We start from the raw sequence: 19,010 nt of genomic DNA on the forward strand, positions 1-19,010 counted from the left end.
AGGTTTTCATAATTCTTGCTATTCCGGAAAGTTAAATCCTCAGATCTGAATGCTTGTGATTTCTTAGACCAAGTTGGTAAACTCATGCAGAGTTATAGAGAAATACAGATCGGCGAGACCTTCCGCATTGCTGTTCTTGTTATAGAGAACAGAGAGGGAGGGGCACGAAGGGTTTTAAGGTCTATTCTATACAGCCAAATTGTACATAAAAAGAGAAGTCATTTAATAGAGTTGAATAACATAGGTAACAATCTATGCTTTGCAGGGAACCTTTCAGCCCTCATGTCACCAATAAAGCTCACAGATGCAGAACTGTTAGATCATGCTAAAAAACTGCATGCAGAGCTAGGATGGTCAGAGCATAAAAAGGTCATGCTAGATTATGTTTTAACATTTGAACAATGTTTATGTGTAAACATAAGGGTTGTACTTTATGCAAAAGAATGAGGGTGTTTTAAGACAATTGATAGACCTGAATTCCATAAAACTGTTTTTATGTTTCTACACGATGACCATTTCTATGGAATATTAGATGTAAAAAAGTTCTATGGTGAGCGAAATTTCTGTAAACACTGCCAGAAGACGTACAGCCATGATCATAATTGTGCATTATGGTGCTGTTTTGGCTTAACAGCAACATGTATAGATAATGCTGGTGCATAACAGAGATGTCCTCAATACAGATTGTTTAGAAAGACAGACAGTTCTGACTTTAAAAAAAAAAAAAAAAAAGAAGTTGAGTGCTTGTTTAAAATACTGTGTGAGAAATTGGAAGCGCATGTGAACAAGAGGTATAAATGTAGGGGCAGACAAGGTAAGCTGTGCTCTGAACCCTTGACCGCTGGCAACAAACACTTGTGTTTTATGCCCCCTACTGATCAAGCACAAATATCTGAAAAATATATATTTTATGATTGTGAGTGTATGTAGGAAACCAGCTTTCATTCTCCCAATTATATATATGCAACAGATTTAAACAACAAAAGAAAATGGGAGTTCAAAGGTCTTGAGTTTGTTAAGATTTTTTATGACAAAAAGTTCAAAGGTTACACTTTCATAGCACATAATTCTAAAAGCTTTGATGGTTATTTAGTAGTTAGCGAGCTCCTAAAGGAAAAGATGTATGTACGCTTGTTAGCTCAGGATGCTAAGCTCTTACAAATAACGATCAAACCCCTGGGAATAGGATTTAAAGACTCTTTACATTTCCTGCCCATGAAGCTTAGCAACTTCCATAAGCCATGGGGTTTCAAGGCTGAAAGGGCTAGTTCCCTCATTTTTTTAATATTAGGGATAATCAAAATGATGTGGGCCCTATGCCCGGTGTTGAGTACTATAGAGATGGGAATATGATGCCTGGAGAAAGAGAAGAATTTTTAAAGTGGTACAGGAACAATCAATAATCCAGGATCATAAAAAACAAAAAGACCTGGTCGATAGAAATTGGTCTACTTAAGAAAACACAAAGGGTTGTATATGATAAAAGGGTGATAAAAGAGGGTTTTAACACGCTGCCCTATGGACATTGAAATTGTGGATGGGCGCTGGAGGCCCCCCTTTTTCATGTATTTTAGCTGGAACACCAAATAGCAGCAAAAGCTTCTTTGTTAAAAAGCTATTAGAGCATGCGGGATGTGTACTGACTGACATGTCTAACAATATTGTGAGGTGTTATAGTTGCTGGCAATCTCTGGATAAAGAAATATGGAAATATCCTTTTATTACATTTATGGATTATTTGCCTGATACTTTTAATGATGATCATTTGTTTCCAATCAATAAAATAAACAGTTATTGTAGACGATTTGATGGCCTCTGCTTGTAAAAGTGATGAAATGGAGAAAGCCTTCACACAATACATGCATCACAGAAATCAGAGCATTAAATATATTGTACAAAATGTTTTCTGTCAAGGAAAAACAAGGAACTGCTCGTTCCTACCTCCCCCTTTTACCTTTAGAACCTTATCATTGAGGTATATTCTATCCTGTCAAGGGTTGACTGAATGGCTTCCTCACTATAATCTTGTACACTGTTTTCTGCCCCTTGTTTAAGATGTTAGTTATTATAAATATAAATATATCATCTGTCCATGTTTGTTTATAACCTTTTTCAAATTTCCCTTTAGTTTGACAGTCTAACATGATCCACCCTTATAAAAATGGCTTAGCAGGATCATGTTTGTTGTTATTGCCAAAGATTACTTTCCAGAACTGCAGAGAATTTGAGGCTGTTACATCGATGGGGCAGGCCTGTATTGTTCTGTGAAAGCTGTGGTTATAACTATTCACAAAAGCCTGAAGAACATCTTCATGTCGAAAAGTATTATGCAGCGTAAAGAATCACCACATTATGGATTTTAAAGTCCTGTTAAATCTCTCCACAACTGCTGCCTTAACATAACTGTTGGTCACAAAATGATAAACACCTCTGTATTTTAACAAATTCTTCACAGAGCTATTTTAAAACTCTTTACCCCTGTCTGTATTTTATTAGGAACACAGCCACCTTTAAATATATTTTCAAGTGTCTTGGCAACTTCACGACCTGTTTTTGTTTTTAGACTTACAATCTATGCATATTTTGACAAAATATCTATCACCCTGAAGATGTATTTGTAGCCGCTGTTATAACCGGACAAAGCAGTCAGGTCGATCAGATCAGCCTTCCAGTCCGCATCCACATGGACACTATGATTTTGTTTCTTTTAAAATGTATCCTTGCAGGTCTGTGTAACAAATAAGCATCTTGATCTGTAAGCCATCCAGTTACTTGTTTTCTGGTCACTGTTTCATTACATGCTTTAGCAGCCTGAAAAAGAGGATTTATTCCACCAAACCTTCTTACAGCGCCTGGTTCATAATAAATTTTATTTAAGAGCTGCTTGTGCATGGTTGGTTTGTATGGCTGTAAACACAGAGGTCTGTCTTTTTAGAAGAAAACTAAATCCTTGTTTTTATTAATTTTTGCAGTCCTGCTCAAATTTCATGTTGCAAGGATAGGGGCCATTGTGCATGCAAATCTATAGTGAAGGGAGGAGGGAAGAGGCAGATTCTCCCTGTCACTGTGTACAGAATGAGAGAAAGCTTCCTGCCATATCACAGCTAGTAAAATAGAGGGGCTAGAAAAAAAACCTGCTTCTGGCTCTTTCATCATTAAAAGTGACAGGAACATTTGTGATAAAGTTTTAGTGGGTGCATTTTTGCATGTGGGTTGGGTTTGTGTTATACTTCCGGTGAGATCATCAAAAACGGCCAAAGTCCATTAATTCTGTCATTATTAAAAAGCGACGGGGCAGGAGGAAGTGACGTCATCCATGCAGACAGCAGCCTGAATCTATGGCTCCTCTGCTCCGACACAGAATCCAATAGCATCCAGCACTCCCACGGCACCGAATCGGGACCAAATCGCACACAGAGCACCCCAGCATCACTCTGATGTCGAGTCGGAAAAAACCGCTCGATTTTAAAAAGTACTCCTACCACAAACTTGCGCTGCCTGAGGACTCGCTGGGAGACAACATGGCGGCCGGCAGCGTGGACGCGGCGGAATCGCCGGGGGAGATAGCTGAGGACCCGCTGGATTCCTCCGAATTGCCTACCCGGGCGGACATGAAGCGCTGGTTTGCGGATCTCAAACACGAATTAGCAGCTAATACTGCTGATCTGCGTGCATCCATAGAGGATATTAAAGGGGACCTGGCCGAGAACGGGAGGCGTCTGTTTGACGTGGAGACCAGAGCGGAGGCAAACAGCGAGGAGGTGAAGGTAAACCGTGAGAACATTACCACAATTCAATCTGAGGTGGAACGTTTACTAGAAAAGGTCGAGGACCTGGAGAACAGGTCCCGCCGGAACAACCTCCGTTTTCGGGGCGTGCCTGAACTCGTGGATTACGCGGATTGTGGGGCTGTAGTTAAACAGATCTGTGCCATGCTTCTAACCGCGGGAGAACCAGACCAGCCCTCACATGAGGCAGTGGAGGTCCACCTTGTCCGGGCGCATCGGGTGTTGGGCCCGAGGATTAACAACTTGCCTAAGGACATCATTGCCTGTTTCCAGGACTATGTATTAAAGGAGAAGATTGCAGGCATTGCCCGGCGACAAAACAAGTGGCAATGGCAAGGCCATGAGATCATGATCTTCATAGATCTCTCCCCGGTGACCATTAAAAAGAGGCGGGATTTTAAGCCAGTTACCGAGCTCTTGAGAAGGGAAGAAATCCGCTACCGCTGGCTATTTCCGTTTGGGCTGTCCTTCTCAGTGAAAGGAGCTGCGCACCGAGTGAAAACCCCGACGGAGGCCTCGCAGGTGTTACAGGCAGCGGGCTTTGGAGCGCTGGCGGAGCTGCCCGCGGCATCTAAGCCACCTATGCGCAAGGACGACCCGCCTCGCTGGCAAAGGGTTAATCGAGGGGATAAGAGGCTCCGAAGACACCCAGACCAAGGCCCGCAGGGATGAGCTTGGTTTGCATCCCAGATGCTGGTTGCTCTGAGCTTGCACTGAGTGGCTACTTTTTGCTTGTGCTGCGATGTGCAGGCATCGACCCTGCTGGAAATCGTTAGCCCTGTGCGGCTGCAGGACTTTTAGAATGTTATACCGTTTCACTTTAGCAGGTCCTGCTTTATATTGTTATACTGTGGGTTCCTAAAAGCACCACCGCTAATTTGCTCTTTTAGCGGGAGTGCTGGAATGTTTACTGTTGTTTAATTGAAAGGTTTAAAGCTGTTGGAGAGGGAAGGCTGTTGCTGGAATGATTGTATCCTCCCAGATTTACAGGGTGTGGGCCTCTGCGGAGGACCATACCGCTCGGGGGGTGGGGGCGCGGGGAGGGGGACTAGAGGTGGGTAAGCATTCTGTTTATTTCCTGGCTGGGGGACGGCCAGATGTGGGTTCGAAGGACAGGATGGGGGATTACTGTTGTTTAGCTTTAGATCGACTACACTCAATTAGCTAACCGGTATTCCTCATGACGACCATACATATTCAAACCTTAAATGTTAAGGGTCTCAATACCCCCTTAAAACGCCAATCCCTTTTTTCAGATTTGACTCAGCGCCACACTATGATAGCGTTCTTACAGGAAACACATTTGAAAAAGCGCTATGAACGCTTACTACGTAACAGCGCCTATCCAGGCCAATATTGGGCGGCGAGGCCACTGGCTCATAAATATCTGGGGGTGGGTATCCTTATTCATAAGGATCTGCACTATGACTTGTTGGGTTGTTATCCAGACCCAGAGGGACGCTATGTTTTAGTCAATGTAAACATTGCGGGAGTCAAGTACTCACTATTGAGTATTTATGCTCCAAATGATGCCCAGGATCTCTTTCTGGCCCGTTTGTCCCAGTTTCTTGACCAGAGTGTAGAGGGTCACCTTCTTATCGGAGGGGATTTTAATTTAACTACGAATCCTAGACTGGATAATTCTAATAGTCGTACCTCTAACAAGAGGAGGGAGCGCCAGGGCTTCCATAGTTTCTTACAGCGATATAGTCTGATTGATACCTGGCGGGTTTGGCACCCCAAGCAGAGACAGTATACCTTTTATTCCAGGGCCCATAAAACGCATTCCAGAATTGATTACTTACTGGTTGATAAGGGGTGCGCTAACTGGGTCGCCCATCCTGCTATTGGAGTGGCCACCTGGTCTGACCATGGTCCAGTGTCTTTACAGTTGACTGTATCGGCAACGGACCCAGGTCAACGCTACTGGAAGCTAAATGATAGTTTGTTGGCAGACGAGGACTTCTGTGATCTACTGTATTCCGATCTGCAGGAATACTTACTCATTAATGATAACCCAGAGACTGCCCCGACTACGCTATGGGAATGTCTCAAGGCTGTGATACGGGGCAAACTTATAGCTAAAGGAGCCTCGCTTAAGAAGCAACAGCAGAAGGATAAGTCGGAGACTATACACCGGCTCCAGCAATTGGGTATTAGCCACGCTCAAACTGGAGATGCCCGCGTATTGCTCCAGATGGACCAATTGCGTAAGCACCTGGTGTCCATAGAGGCGGCGCAGATAGCCTATCGGTTAACCCGGGTAAAACAACTCTACTACGAAGGGGGGAATAAGGCGGGGAAACACTTAGCCCGCAAACTGAAGGCTAGACAACTTCAATGTCATATAGTGAAGGTGAAGGACGAGAAGGGGGATATTATTACCTCTACCTCTGCTATCAGGCAGCGCTTTCTGCGATTCTACTCTGCCTTATACGCCTCCAACGCCAATATTAGTCAAGAAGCAATAGTGGAATATTTACAGGCTATCCCGCTCCCACAGGTATCCCCTGAGGACCAAAAGTTCTTGTCTCGTGATATTACAGCAGCGGAAGTTTTGTGGGCGATCAAATCCCTAAAGGTAGGCAAGTCACCGGGTTTGGATGGTTTTACAGCAGTTTTTTACAAAAAATTTGCCCCGGTTTTGGTGGCTCCCTTAGTAAAACTATTTAATTCACTTCAAACCCAGCATTCTCTCTCTAGGGAGGCTAATTTGGCCGGCGTGACTTTGATCGGTAAGCCCGGGCGTGACCCCACGGCTTGCGGCTCCTACCGCCCCATTTCCCTGTTAAACCTGGACCTAAAACTTTTAGCGAAGATCCTGGCCCAAAGGCTAAACACCTTTCTGCCTGCTCTGGTTCACCCCGAACAGGCTGGTTTTATACCAGGTCGGATGGCATCCGACAATGTCCGTAAGGCGGTTGATGCTATGTGGTGGGCTAGCACTCATAAGACTCCCATGGCCTTGCTGGCAGTGGATGCTGAAAAGGCCTTTGACTACGTGCATTGGCCTTTTTTATTTCACACCCTACAAAAGTATAATTTTGGGGACAAATTTTTAAGATGGGTTCATAAATTATATGAGGGGCCGACAGCCTGCTTAAAAATTAATGGGGGTTATTCCCCCCCTTTTGATGTCCAGCGGGGAACTCGGCAAGGCTGTCCCTTATCCCCCCTCCTTTTTGCCCTTTTTCTGGAACCCTTTTCCTATCGCATCCGGCATAATAATAACATAGCAGGGGTTCGATCTGGGGAGTTCTCAACTAAACTGTCCCTTTTTGCGGACGATTTATTGTTTACCATCACTGACCCCTTGCTCTCCCTACAGACAATTACGAGGGAACTCCAGGCTTTCAGTGCAGTTTCTGGTTTCACCATCAATTGGGATAAGTCAGAACTTTTTAACGTCACCCTAGCCCCAGAGATGGTGACCCAGATCACACACCAATTTCCTTTTCGATGGGCTAAGAATAAATTGAACTATTTGGGAATCCACCTGGGAATGGGAGCTGATCTGTTCCAGCTAAATTACCCGCCGTTGCTTGCTACAATATATCGGGAGTTGGAGGAATGGGACCGCTATCATATCTCCTGGCTGGGGAGACTAGCGGTCCTAAAAATGAACATTTTACCTCGCTTATTGTATTTGTTTCAGACTTTGCCGCTGGCAATACCTGGTATACTTATCGCTAAGTGGCAAAAGAGGCTGAATAAATATCTTTGGAAGGGGAAGAGACCCAGGATAGCGCAGGAAACTTTGTACCTCCCGCGCCAGCAGGGGGGTATGGGCCTGCCTGATCTTGCTAGGTACTTTGGGGCTGCTCAGCTTAAAGCAGCAGTCGATTGGCATTGTGTTCAGCATAGCAAGCCGTGGGTGCAACTAGAACAGGCGATGCTGGGGTCTCTACCTCTGGGGGCCCTGTTGTGGCAGCCGAGGTCTTCTTGGCTCCCTGTGGTACAAATGCCGGGCTCTGTGGAGGCTACCCTTACCGCCTGGTCTCACTGGCGGAAGGCGTTGGTGGGCATACAATCTGTTTTCCATAGTACATACCTATTTCACCACTCCGCTTTCCGGCCGGCAGGACACCCTAGAGTTTTTTCCCATTGGATTGCGCAGGGGGTAACCCAATTTGCCCATATCTGGGAGCCAGGGGGGCTGCTCCCATTTGATTTACTTAGGGATCGGTTCCAATTGCCTAGGGGGGACCAGTTTAAATATTTACAAGTCAGACATTATTGTCAAAAGCACCATGTGGCAGGCGATCTGTCCCAGGGCATACCTACCTTTGAAAGTATGTGCCGCCACGCGGATCGTGTTGATAAACATATTTCCAATCTCTACAGTTTACTGTCAGGTCGATTTAATCTCTCAGCGCCTCATATACGGGCTTGGCAGTTGGATCTGCAAAGTGCATGGGTGGAGGAGGATTGGTTAAGGGTGTTCCAGGGGCTGCGGAAGGGTCTAATCTCCGCCCTGCATATCGAGAATGGTTATAAGCTGTTCTTCAGATGGTATATCACTCCGACCCGCCTGCAACACATTAGCCAGCACTTTGACGGCCTTTGCTGGAAGCGTTGTGGTGAAAGGGGAACCTTTTTCCACCTTTGGTGGACGTGTCCCGAGATACAGAACCTGTGGACAGTGGTATCTGCATGGATTGCTCGTGTACTCAGAATACAATTCCAGTTGACGCCGGCGCAAGCTTTGCTCAATGACGACAGGAAAGATGGCTACAAATATCATGACTATTTTATTAAATATGTGGTTACAGCTACGAGATGCTCGATAGCCCAGCTGTGGAAGGATCCACGCGTCCCAACGCTGCAGGCGATCCAAGCTTCTGTTCAACAGATGCATAGTTTGGGACGTATCACGGCTTACAAAAATAACTCCTTACGCACCTTTTACAGGACGTGGGGCCTATATGAACGCTGGCAACGTAGCTTTCTATGACTGGTCTCTAGCATTTGGCGGGAGGGGGGAGTTTGATATACTGTATGGCGTTGAATTTGGACTTTCGCCTGTCCTATACATGCATTTTCTTGTGGTCCTGTGTGCATTGTCCTCGTTATTTTATACCTGGCTATACACCTCTAAAGGGGGAGGGGGGGATTTGGGAATCTTATTCTTAAATATTGGTGTTTCATGTTAGCTGGTTCTTACACAATTTCTATGTATTTGCTTGTTTTGACTCAGTTAGCACATTGTGTATAGGCTGTATGCTAATGCCAATAAAAAATTTAAATTTAAAAAAAAAAAAAAAAAAAAAAAGCGACAGGGCCTTTTCTGATGACGTTCTAGCAAGCATATTTTTTGGGGGCGTGATGAGGGTTGGACTTCCGGCGACGTCATACCAGCGACATCATATGGGGGGTTTGGTTTGGGGTATGGGAAGGGCCACTTCATTCACATCAATGGGGTGGGAAGGGTGTGGTTTGGGGTGGAAGGGTGGAGTTTGGGGCAGAGCATGGGCAAGGCTACATCTATTCACTTCTATGGGAGTAGGTGGAGAGTGGGCATGGCTTAGACTAGAAGTGGAAACTAACAAAGAGCAAAACACGATCCTGTATATTTGACAACAAAACAAAAAAAGGATATTGTATATCAAATAACAACTGCTGATGCCATCAGAAAACCTTTGCAAATAGTAAAGAATTTCTTTTTACAAAACCGCATCAGCAAGCCTGACAATGAGCAATGCCGAAGGCAGAGCCGTCCAGACTTCTAATCAAACAGTTTAGCCTGGGACAAGCTGGGTAAAGCAGGGCACTTCTGGACGGTTGTCTTTCCTTTTTGGTCAATTGTTTTAAAAAACAGTCTTTATGCCCCAATTTTAAGTTTGAACAGATTATTTGTGCCAGCTAACTCCAAAAGAGAGAGATTTTAACAGATTAAAAGCTGGAGAGCTTTGTTTTGGGGGGTTTTGTTTTTTTTTTAACTTTATGCAGCAAACAGCAAATTAACTTACTAGAATAATATCTTACTATAAAGAAATGAAACACAGACTATAAAGAAAATTAAAACACAGACAGGAGTTAATCACAGAAGCTTACTACACAACTTGAAAGCAATAAGCAAAAATACTTAGCCACAATGCAGATTTCACAATGCAATATTCACTTCCACCAAGATAAATCCCTCCAGCGTGTGCACTGGACCACAAGGTTTTACTTTCCAGGCTATGCAGGTGTCAGAGAGCCCTGAGCTACCATTCTACCAGGAATCATGAAGAAACACTTGGGATCAAACCCAGGTCTCCTGCAAATTTATATATTTAAAAAAAAAAAATTACCTTTCTTCCATGGATTCTTCCAATTCTGCAATGGGATATAGATCCTGACTGTAACATGTCAAGTTTGGGTGAATAAGTAGTGTGAGTGTTTTCTAAGGGGGCTGTACGAGGACGCTGGCTCATTTCCACCAAGTGTACATTTTCCAACAATGCAGATACAGAAAGGCTCGAGTTCCCACACTCCAGATGATACTGCAGTTCTGTGATTTTATCTTGTTGATCCTGTAGCTTGTCATTCTGTAAGAGAGAAAGGCAGGCACTACATTAATCATGTCATTCTGTTTCAGGGCCATCAGTGCTTTGACTCTTCTTTGCTTCAACTACAATCTTGGCCTCTTAACAGGAAAGACCTCACAATTTGGGGGAATTCACCAGAAGAGCACAGATCATTTAATAGCTTGGAAACCAATTGTACCTTAAGTAGAATCTATGATGCTTCCAATATTGATGGCAAATAAATGACTCAAAGGTCATTCTAAGCAGTGGCATGGTTTTCAGGCTGCTAGCTTAAATTTGTTACATCAAAATGCATTATATTTTATATCAGATTTAGTCCAGCCAATACCTATCAGCACATATTTAGAACAAAATTCACATCGTTCACTCTGTCAAGCCACTAATGAACATCATTCCTTATTTTTCACTGAAATCACAGAGATCCTTTATTTCTTACACCCCCCTTCTTCTCTGTACTATCTTCCACTATCAACTGTTTAACATCCATAAAATATGTTCTTCTCTAACTTTCAACACTTGTCATAGCCTACACTTCATGCTGTCTTTTTTTCCTAACAGTTTCCTCTCTGGTCTGCTTGACGTATTACTCCACCAATCTCAACTCTTACAAAATGTCCCTCCCCATTTACTGTACTACCCTCCCACCTCACTCTCTTCGCTGGCTTCCTGATAAATACTGGATAATGTTCAAACCGCTTACCTTTACCTATAAATACAGTTACAGCCTTGCTGCTTATTGCCTCGTCTCCTCCTCTCTTAACAATCCTCTTGCTGCCTTCATTTCCAATCATGCACCTTTCTCCGTGCTTCCCATGCTAAGAAAGCTATGTCTGGTTTTCAAGCATTTTCACCCCTGGGTCCAACTCTGTGGAATAAGCTACCCTCAGATATCCAGAAAATATGCCCTCTCGCTGCCTTCTGATCAATATTAAAATAATATTTATTCTCGGGATGTGCTGTTTTAAAATGACAATGAAAATATCAATGACATGCTATGCCGTTTTATAATGTTTTTCATCTGAAACAATACATAAAGTAATGGTTATACCATAGGTCATTTCATTTCAGAGATGCTTAACTTTCAGTTCTCCAAGCTGTGTTGTCTTGTTCTAGCTGAGCCAGCCAAAGGGGGAGGGGGGGAAGAGTCAGGACAAATCATCAAGCAGGGGCACCCTAGGCATGGATGGGTACATAAGGTTCCTGCATATTATACAGGCCAATGCCCCAAATCTCACTCAGCAGAGAACAGTTGCTTTGCTCCTTGAAAAACCCTTTCCCATCCCAGGTAGAGAAGAGGAGGGGATGAGGTGACACTGAAGCAGACAGAGCAGAGGTACTCTCTTCTCACTGTTTTCTGCACTCCTCCTCTTATTCTGTGCACAGAACAGGACAGCAAGGTGTAAGGCAGGAGCAGAGCACAGAAGAGCTACTTTCTTCCTTAATCCAGTCTCTCCCTTCCTGTCATTTCCCCACAAGGTTATAAGCATACACATCATGATCATGGCTCTCCTCATTACTTTCAATAGAAAGGACACAAATAACAAACTGTAACAAAGCGACATAGAACACAAACAGAATGTAGACATGACAACACAAAACAAACATTTCTTTTTGTGTCCATCTATTCTAGCTAGCTTATTCTGAACCCTAACCACTCTCTCTGTTTTCCCCTTTTACCATACAAGTTTGTATTATTTCCTACCTTATGCTACCACTCTGATTAGAGCTCTATATAAAAACTAAAACCACAAACTTCTTTCTTTGCTGAAACACTAATAAGATGGATCTTATATACCCTGTGGAGATCGCAAAGTAGATGTGAATACCTGCAATTTGTACTGCTCCATTGCATCTTCAAGGGCTGCCAGAAAGTCCATGTTTTCATCTTCCAGATGCTGGACTTGTCTCTCTAGGTCTGTTATATATTTGTTCTTATTCATTTCAGATGCTTTCTCCAATCCAGAGGGACCCTGGCATCCAAAGGGCAAGAGACTTGATTACTAGGACAGTTAATACATATTTGACATAGAACCATACCCTTAGCATGTAGGACAGGGGCTGCCAACATTGGCTTAGAAAGCTGAACACTAGTGAGGAATTTAGCTTTACCCCAGCATAAACCTCACAAAATGTTCTGTAGTTGATGTTGAAAGGAAAGAATATTTGGGGGCAATATTCACAGGGATTTCCATAGGTAAACAAAAAACCTTTGAAAATGACCTCATCCCCCCCCCCCCCACCTCAGTGTGGGTGAAGAGTGCATGTACTGTTACCCATGTGAAAAATCGGATGGGGACAGGTTGGCGGAGGAGAGCCAAAGTACATGCAGAGATTTCATTCATAACAACATAAGAAGTGCCATGCTGAGTCAGACTAAGGTTCATCAAACCCAGCCTGTTGATCTATTTCTTTTATCTCAGTCCCAAGGATAAGCGCTGGCTTTCCCAAGACTACCTGGCTAATAACTGTTTATGGACTTTTTTCTTCAGGGACTTGTCCAATCCTCTTTTGAGCCCCACTATGTTAGTTGCCTTAACCATGTCCTTCAGCAACAGATTGCATAGTTTGATTGTGAAAAAATATTTTTTTCGATTTGTTTAAATAAACCGGTTGCTAGTTTCATGGAGTATCCCCTTGCCCTAGTGTTATTTGAAGGGGTAAGAACCATTCTTTATTAACCTGTTCCACCAAACTCATGATTTTAAAATTTCAATCATATCCCCTTCTCAGCCATCTCTTTTCCAAGCTAGCCATAATCTGTTTAGCCTCTCCACCTAAGGGAGCTTTTCCTTCCCCTTTATCATTTTTGTTGTCTTTCTCTGTACCTTTATGTTCGCTGTCTTTTTTTGAGAGGGGGCTACCATAACTGCACACAATATCCAAGACACAGTCACACCATGGATCTATACAAGGTCAGCATGATATTTTCAAGTATGTTCTCTATTCCTTTCCAAATAACTCCTAACATTCTATTTGTCTTTTTGACCACCACTGCATATTAAGCTGAAGATTTCAAGGTATTCTCCACAAGGTCTTTTTCCTGGGTGTTGACTCCTAACATGGAATCTAACATTGTATACCTATAGTTGGGATTATTTTTCCCTATGTGCATTACTTCGAACTTGTCCACATTAAATTGCATCTGTCATTTAGATGCCCAATCTCATAATTTTATAAGATCCTTCTGCAGTTCCTCACAATCCGCATTCAACAATGCGAAAAAATTTTTTGTCATCTGCAGATCTGATCACCTTTCTCATTCCTTTCTCCAGATAATTTATGAAATTGCTAAATAGCATAGGACCCAGCAGAGACCCTTGAGGCATTCCACCGATGACCTTTTTCCATTTAGAAAACTGATCATTAAGTCCTACCCTCTGTTTCTTTTATTCAGTTAACGATCTACAACAGGACACTGTCTCCAATCCCATGACCTTCCAATTTCCTGAGAAGTCTCTCATGAGGAACTTTTTCAAATGCCTTCTAAAAATCCAAATATACTATATCAAGTATCAACTGGCTCACCTTTATCCACATGTTTATTTACACCTTCAAAAAAATCTCGTAAATTGGTAAGGCAAGATTTCCCTTTGCAAAATCTATGTTAACTCTCATACCTCATTAAACCTTAGAGGCAAAAACTCATATTAAAAACTTTTTAAAATATATCCAAACCAGGAAGCCTGTGAGGGAGTCAGAGGGGTTAAAGGGGCACTTAGGGAAGATGAGTCCATCATGGAAAGACTGAATGAATTCTTTGCTTCGGTGTTTACTGAAGATATGTTGGGGAGATACCTATGCCATAAACTGTTTTTAATGGTGATGATTCAGAAGAACTATTACAAACCACTGTTTAGCTGGAAGATGTAATAAGGCAAATTGACAAAATAACAAGCAGCAAAAATGAAATTGCAGATCTGTTACTGGTAATTTATAACCTATTGTTGGGATCCTCCATTGTGCCTGAAGACTGGAGGGTGGCCAATGTAACGCCAATCTTTAAAAATGGCTCCAGAGATGATCCAGGAAACTATAGGGTGAGTCTAACTTCAATGCGTGAAAAATCACAGAAACTATTCTAACAAACAAAATCACAGAACATATAGAAAGCCATGATTGAGTGGGACACAACCAGCAAAGATTCACATATGGGAAATATTGCCTCATCAATCTCATACACTTTTTTGAAGGAGTTAATAAACATGTGGCTGTGAGCAAATGGGATTTTCAGAAGGCATTTGACAAAATACCTAAGGAGAGACTCCTGAGAAAATTAAAAAGTCACACAGCTCGATACAGTAAAGTGGGGCCGCGGTTACCCCGCTCCTAACCCGCTTTCTACTCACTTTCCAGCCGCATTAGCCCTTCCTGCGATACACTATCCCCTTTAACCCATCCTTACTGCCTCTTTAAATCTCCGGGTAACCCCTTCCGCACGCGGCATGTATATCAGATGTAAACGATCGAATTAGCTATTCCCTCCCATACAGTAACGCGCGCCCCGACTATCGCTATTTTACCCTGCCATTTTGCCCCGTGTTTAACCTGCTAACTTACCGCCTACCCTTACCCCTGCGTTAGAGGCAGGGGTAATGGTAGACGGCAAACTTTCCCCCAAAAGGAAACCTCTAAAAACCTAAAATCCCCTCCTCCCGAAGCGACTCGACATTACTTTCTGTTGTTTTCTTACCTTTTGTTGCTTTTCAGCCCCTTCCCTTCTCTGCCGCCCTCCTGAGGGAGCAGCCGGCGGCGAAAGCGGCTCGCAGCGGTCCCCCCCGCGCAGGTCCCGGTTCTCCTGGCTCGGCAACAGCAACAGCAGTACAACAGCTAGGGCTCCATCCACCCCAATCCTTCCTTCCTTCCTGGCTCGGCCAAATTGTGAAGCGGCTTGCAGCGTGTCCCCCCCCCCCCGCGTAGGTCCCGGTTCTCCTGGCTCGGCGTGAGGTGAGAGCCCACTGTTCTGTGCCCTCTCCGGCACGAGCGGAGTGAAGCGTTCTTTCGTTGGCCGGAGCACCCGTCGATTTGGGCGCTCCGGCCAACGAAAGAACGCTTCGCTCCGCTCATGCCGGAGAGGGCACAGAACAGTGGGCTCTCACCTCACGCCGAGCCAGGAGAACCGGGACCTGCGGGGGAGGGAGGGAGGAACGCTGCAAGCCGCTTCACAATTTGTCCGAGCCAGGAAGGAAGGAAGGATTGGGGTGGATGGAGCCCTAGCTGTTGTACTGCTGTTGCCGAGCCAGGAGAACCGGGACCTGCGCGGGGGGGGGGGAGGGGGACTACCGCTGCGAGCCGCTTTCGCCGCCGGCTGCCCCCTCCGGAGGGCGGCAGAGAAGGGAAGGGGCTGAAAAGCAACAAAAGGTAAGTTGGCACATGTCGAGCTGCTTCGGGAGGAGGGGATTTTCGGTTTTTAGGTTTTCCTGGGTTAAAGTTGGGATCCACTTCCTGGTGCCTGTCATTTCAAATGTCATTTGAAATGACAGGTACCAGCGCACCCAGGATACTGTATAGGCGCTGTATTAAGCGCCTATACGGTAAAATGGGTTGCGCGGGCCTAACGCTTCGCCTAACGCTTTGCATACGCAGCTTTCATTTGCAAGCAATTTAAATAGAGTATCGAGCGGTATGTGATCAGAACAGTGCGTGGGGCAAACGAGGGTGCGCCCGGCACTGCCGCACTCTTTCTAACGCGGCCTTACTATATCGACCCGACAGATAGGAAACAATGTCCTATTGTGGATTGCAAACTGGTTAAAAGACAGATAGTAGGACTAAATGGTCAATTTTCTCAGTGGAGAAGGGTAAAAGTGTAGTGCCTCAGGGATCTGTATTGGGAATGATGCTTTTTAATATATTTATAAATGAATTGGAAAGGGGCATGATGAGTGAAGTGATCAAATTTGTAGACAATACAAAATTATTCTGCATTGTTAAATCACAAGTGGATTGTGAAAAATTGCATGAGGATCTTGTGAGACTGGAAGACTGGGCATTTAAATGGCAAGGAGTTTCCCTCTGAAAAAAAACTTGTATTGCCATGAATAGGACCCATAGCCTCAGAAACAGTATCTTTATTACCCTCCCCATACTAAAAATGTTTCCTATGGGTAAACATCGCAAAACTACCAAACCTCCTTCACCATCCCACAACTACACATCCTTGCAATCCTAAGCAATTTTTTCTATAATTTGGGGGAAGAGCTCTGTAACCATGCTCCTAAATACTCTCTGACCCCTGGGACGGTTCTATCAAAGTACCCCTCATGGGAGTGTAAGGTTTTCCAACAGCCCCAGCAAGTTAGACCATCACTGGGGTGAGATGTTATCCTGACATGTTGGCTCTCCAATTCCAGAAGAAGATAAACATCATTTTCCTGGTGGAGGGTGCTCAGGACTTTCAGTATTTTGTTCATCGAGAGAGAGGCATTTCAACTTAACTAACTTCACAGCCACTAATGGTAAAGTGTTGCCTTCAGACTCTGCAGCAGGGACATGTAAACTATGCCTACAGAGAGCACACTCTTGGACCCCCTAAAAACCTACCTGCCACACCACTGCCAAAGATGAAGCCCTAAGCATGTACAGAAACATGATAAAGTGTGGGGATAGGGTGAGAAAAGGGTAACGAAGGGACTGCTATCTTTAGCAGATATTTGCTACCAAACACTAGACTTTAGGAATTCATATGTAAAGGGCTGTAAGGCCCTTTGTCCACAATATAAAACTATTACACAGATATCCCCCTCCATGATAGAATGTAGGCACAAAGTTTAAGATTCCTAATATATACCCCATAGTTAGTCTTTTTCAGCCTTCTGCTTTTGCAAGCTAGCCCAAACATGCAATATCTCCTTCCATTTATTTTATCTAACACTTTCCTACTTGCTCTTACTGCCACCTTTTGTATCTGCCCATGTGCTTAAATTCAGTCATGGCTTTGATCTCTACTACCCCTGCTGGTAGTCTCTTCTAGGCAGTCAACATCCCCCCAGTAAAGAGGTATTCTTTGAAGACAATTAGGTTCACTAAGTCACACAAGTGGGTTAAATTGCTGAGTTCAACACCGAACAGACAGAAAATTCTAAAGGCCTTTATTGCTCATGTGCAGAAGTTCCTGTACTGTAGCTCTACTCATTTCTTTTTTATTTGCTGTAGTCATCATGCATAATTCTGCTGCATTTTTTCAAGGCTTGAATTTAACTTTATTTTCAGGCTTTAGCCCTAAAAACCCCTCATTTCCCCTAGTCAATTTTTTGGTGCTTAAACAATTTATTTATTTAGAATCGCAATATACCGCTTATAAAATTATCAAAGTGGTTTACAATAAAAAATCCATAAAAATGATTACAAAATCAAAGATAAAAATATAAACATTGAGACAACACAATATCCAACATAAAACTAAGAAACAAGAAATGAACAAAATAAAACATACACTAACTCACTAAACAGAATAAAAATTAAATTAAATACCAAGAATCCGAAATAAAATAGCATGAAAACATGAATAATCCTCACTGGCCTTATCACTCAGTCAGTTTCCTGATATTAGCTCCCTGAATGCTTGCTGAAACAGCAAGCTCATCTGCATACTGCTCCCAGCATCCCCAGGGAGAGGACTCCAGAGGTCACAACAAGCATTCCAGGTTTCGAACTACACAGGCCCAGCTTCCAGAGGCCCCTCTGCAGCAGATGAGGATCAGAATGCTCATCTGCATACTGCTCCCAGCATTCCCGGGAGAGGACTCCAGAGGTCACAGCAAGCGATCCAGGTTTCGAATTCCACAGTACCAGCTTCCAAAGTCCCCTCTCCCTTTGCAGTAGAAGAGGACCAGAAGGCTCATCTACATACTGCTGCCAGCATCCCAAGAGAGAGGACTCCAGAAGTCATAGCAAGCGATCCAGGTTTCGAATTCCACAGTACCAGCTTCCAGAGCCCCCGCACCCTTTGCAGTAGAAGAGGACCGGAAGCATGTGCCTAGTGGCGTGCAAATCTCAAACCTCTCAATCCTTTGAATGAAGATCAAATTAATGGTGGTTGAAGAGGATTGGTAAGTATAGTTTTGGAAATTCTTGGACAAAGTTTAAAGAGAGGTTTAATAGTGGGATATATTCTTTAGAGTTTGTGTGTTTCTGAGATAATAATCAAGTCAGAGGGAGTTAATTCTAGTGCTATATTTCCCTCCCACCCACCCCTAGCTCAACCCTTGATTTTTAGGCAAGAGACACTTTCTCAGTAAAAGCTATCAGGCTCTTTTCTAGATCATACTATTACACTAGCCCTTCTTGAGAATTTAATTATCCCATTGTAGGTCACTTGCAGATTAATTGGTGAATAAACCTATAAATTTAAAGTACTCTAATTCCTACTTCCTTAGCAACCTAAACTTAACTAGGAACTCAACAAAATTAAGATGAAGGCAGCAGTCCAGCAGCAAGAGGAGGGCTTTCCAGTCTTTTGCATCAAGTGTCACATGTATGATTTTTTACCCACCGGTGAGAAATGGTATGTGTGCACTCAGTGCAAAGAGCTCCTGGTTCTCAGAGAATGAGTCCAATCTCTGGAGGCTAGAGTGGCAGACCTGGAGGAGCTGAGGCAGACAGAGAGGTACACTAATGAGACCTTCAGGGACATAGTAGCCAAGTCCCAAATCCAGTCTGGCAGCCCCGATGCTGCCTTGGATCAGAAAGGTCT

The 19,010-nt window shown here is 43.7% G+C and overlaps 1 protein-coding gene across 1 annotated transcript in view; it reads right to left on the bottom strand.

Annotated features, from left to right (window-relative positions):
• The window catches only part of KIF7 (kinesin family member 7), a 170,744-nt gene that overhangs the window by 102,110 nt on the left and 49,624 nt on the right, over nt 1-19,010 (bottom strand). The window contains exons 5-6 of the mRNA XM_029609223.1: nt 12,145-12,288; nt 10,082-10,318 (exon numbers count right to left, since the gene is read on the bottom strand). Coding sequence (XP_029465083.1) covers nt 10,082-10,318; nt 12,145-12,288 — 381 coding nt within the window. The remainder of the gene's footprint in view (nt 1-10,081; nt 10,319-12,144; nt 12,289-19,010) is intronic.

This window comes from Rhinatrema bivittatum, chromosome 7 (genome assembly GCF_901001135.1).
Source record: "Rhinatrema bivittatum chromosome 7, aRhiBiv1.1, whole genome shotgun sequence".
NCBI classification, from domain to species: Eukaryota; Metazoa; Chordata; class Amphibia; order Gymnophiona; family Rhinatrematidae; genus Rhinatrema; species Rhinatrema bivittatum.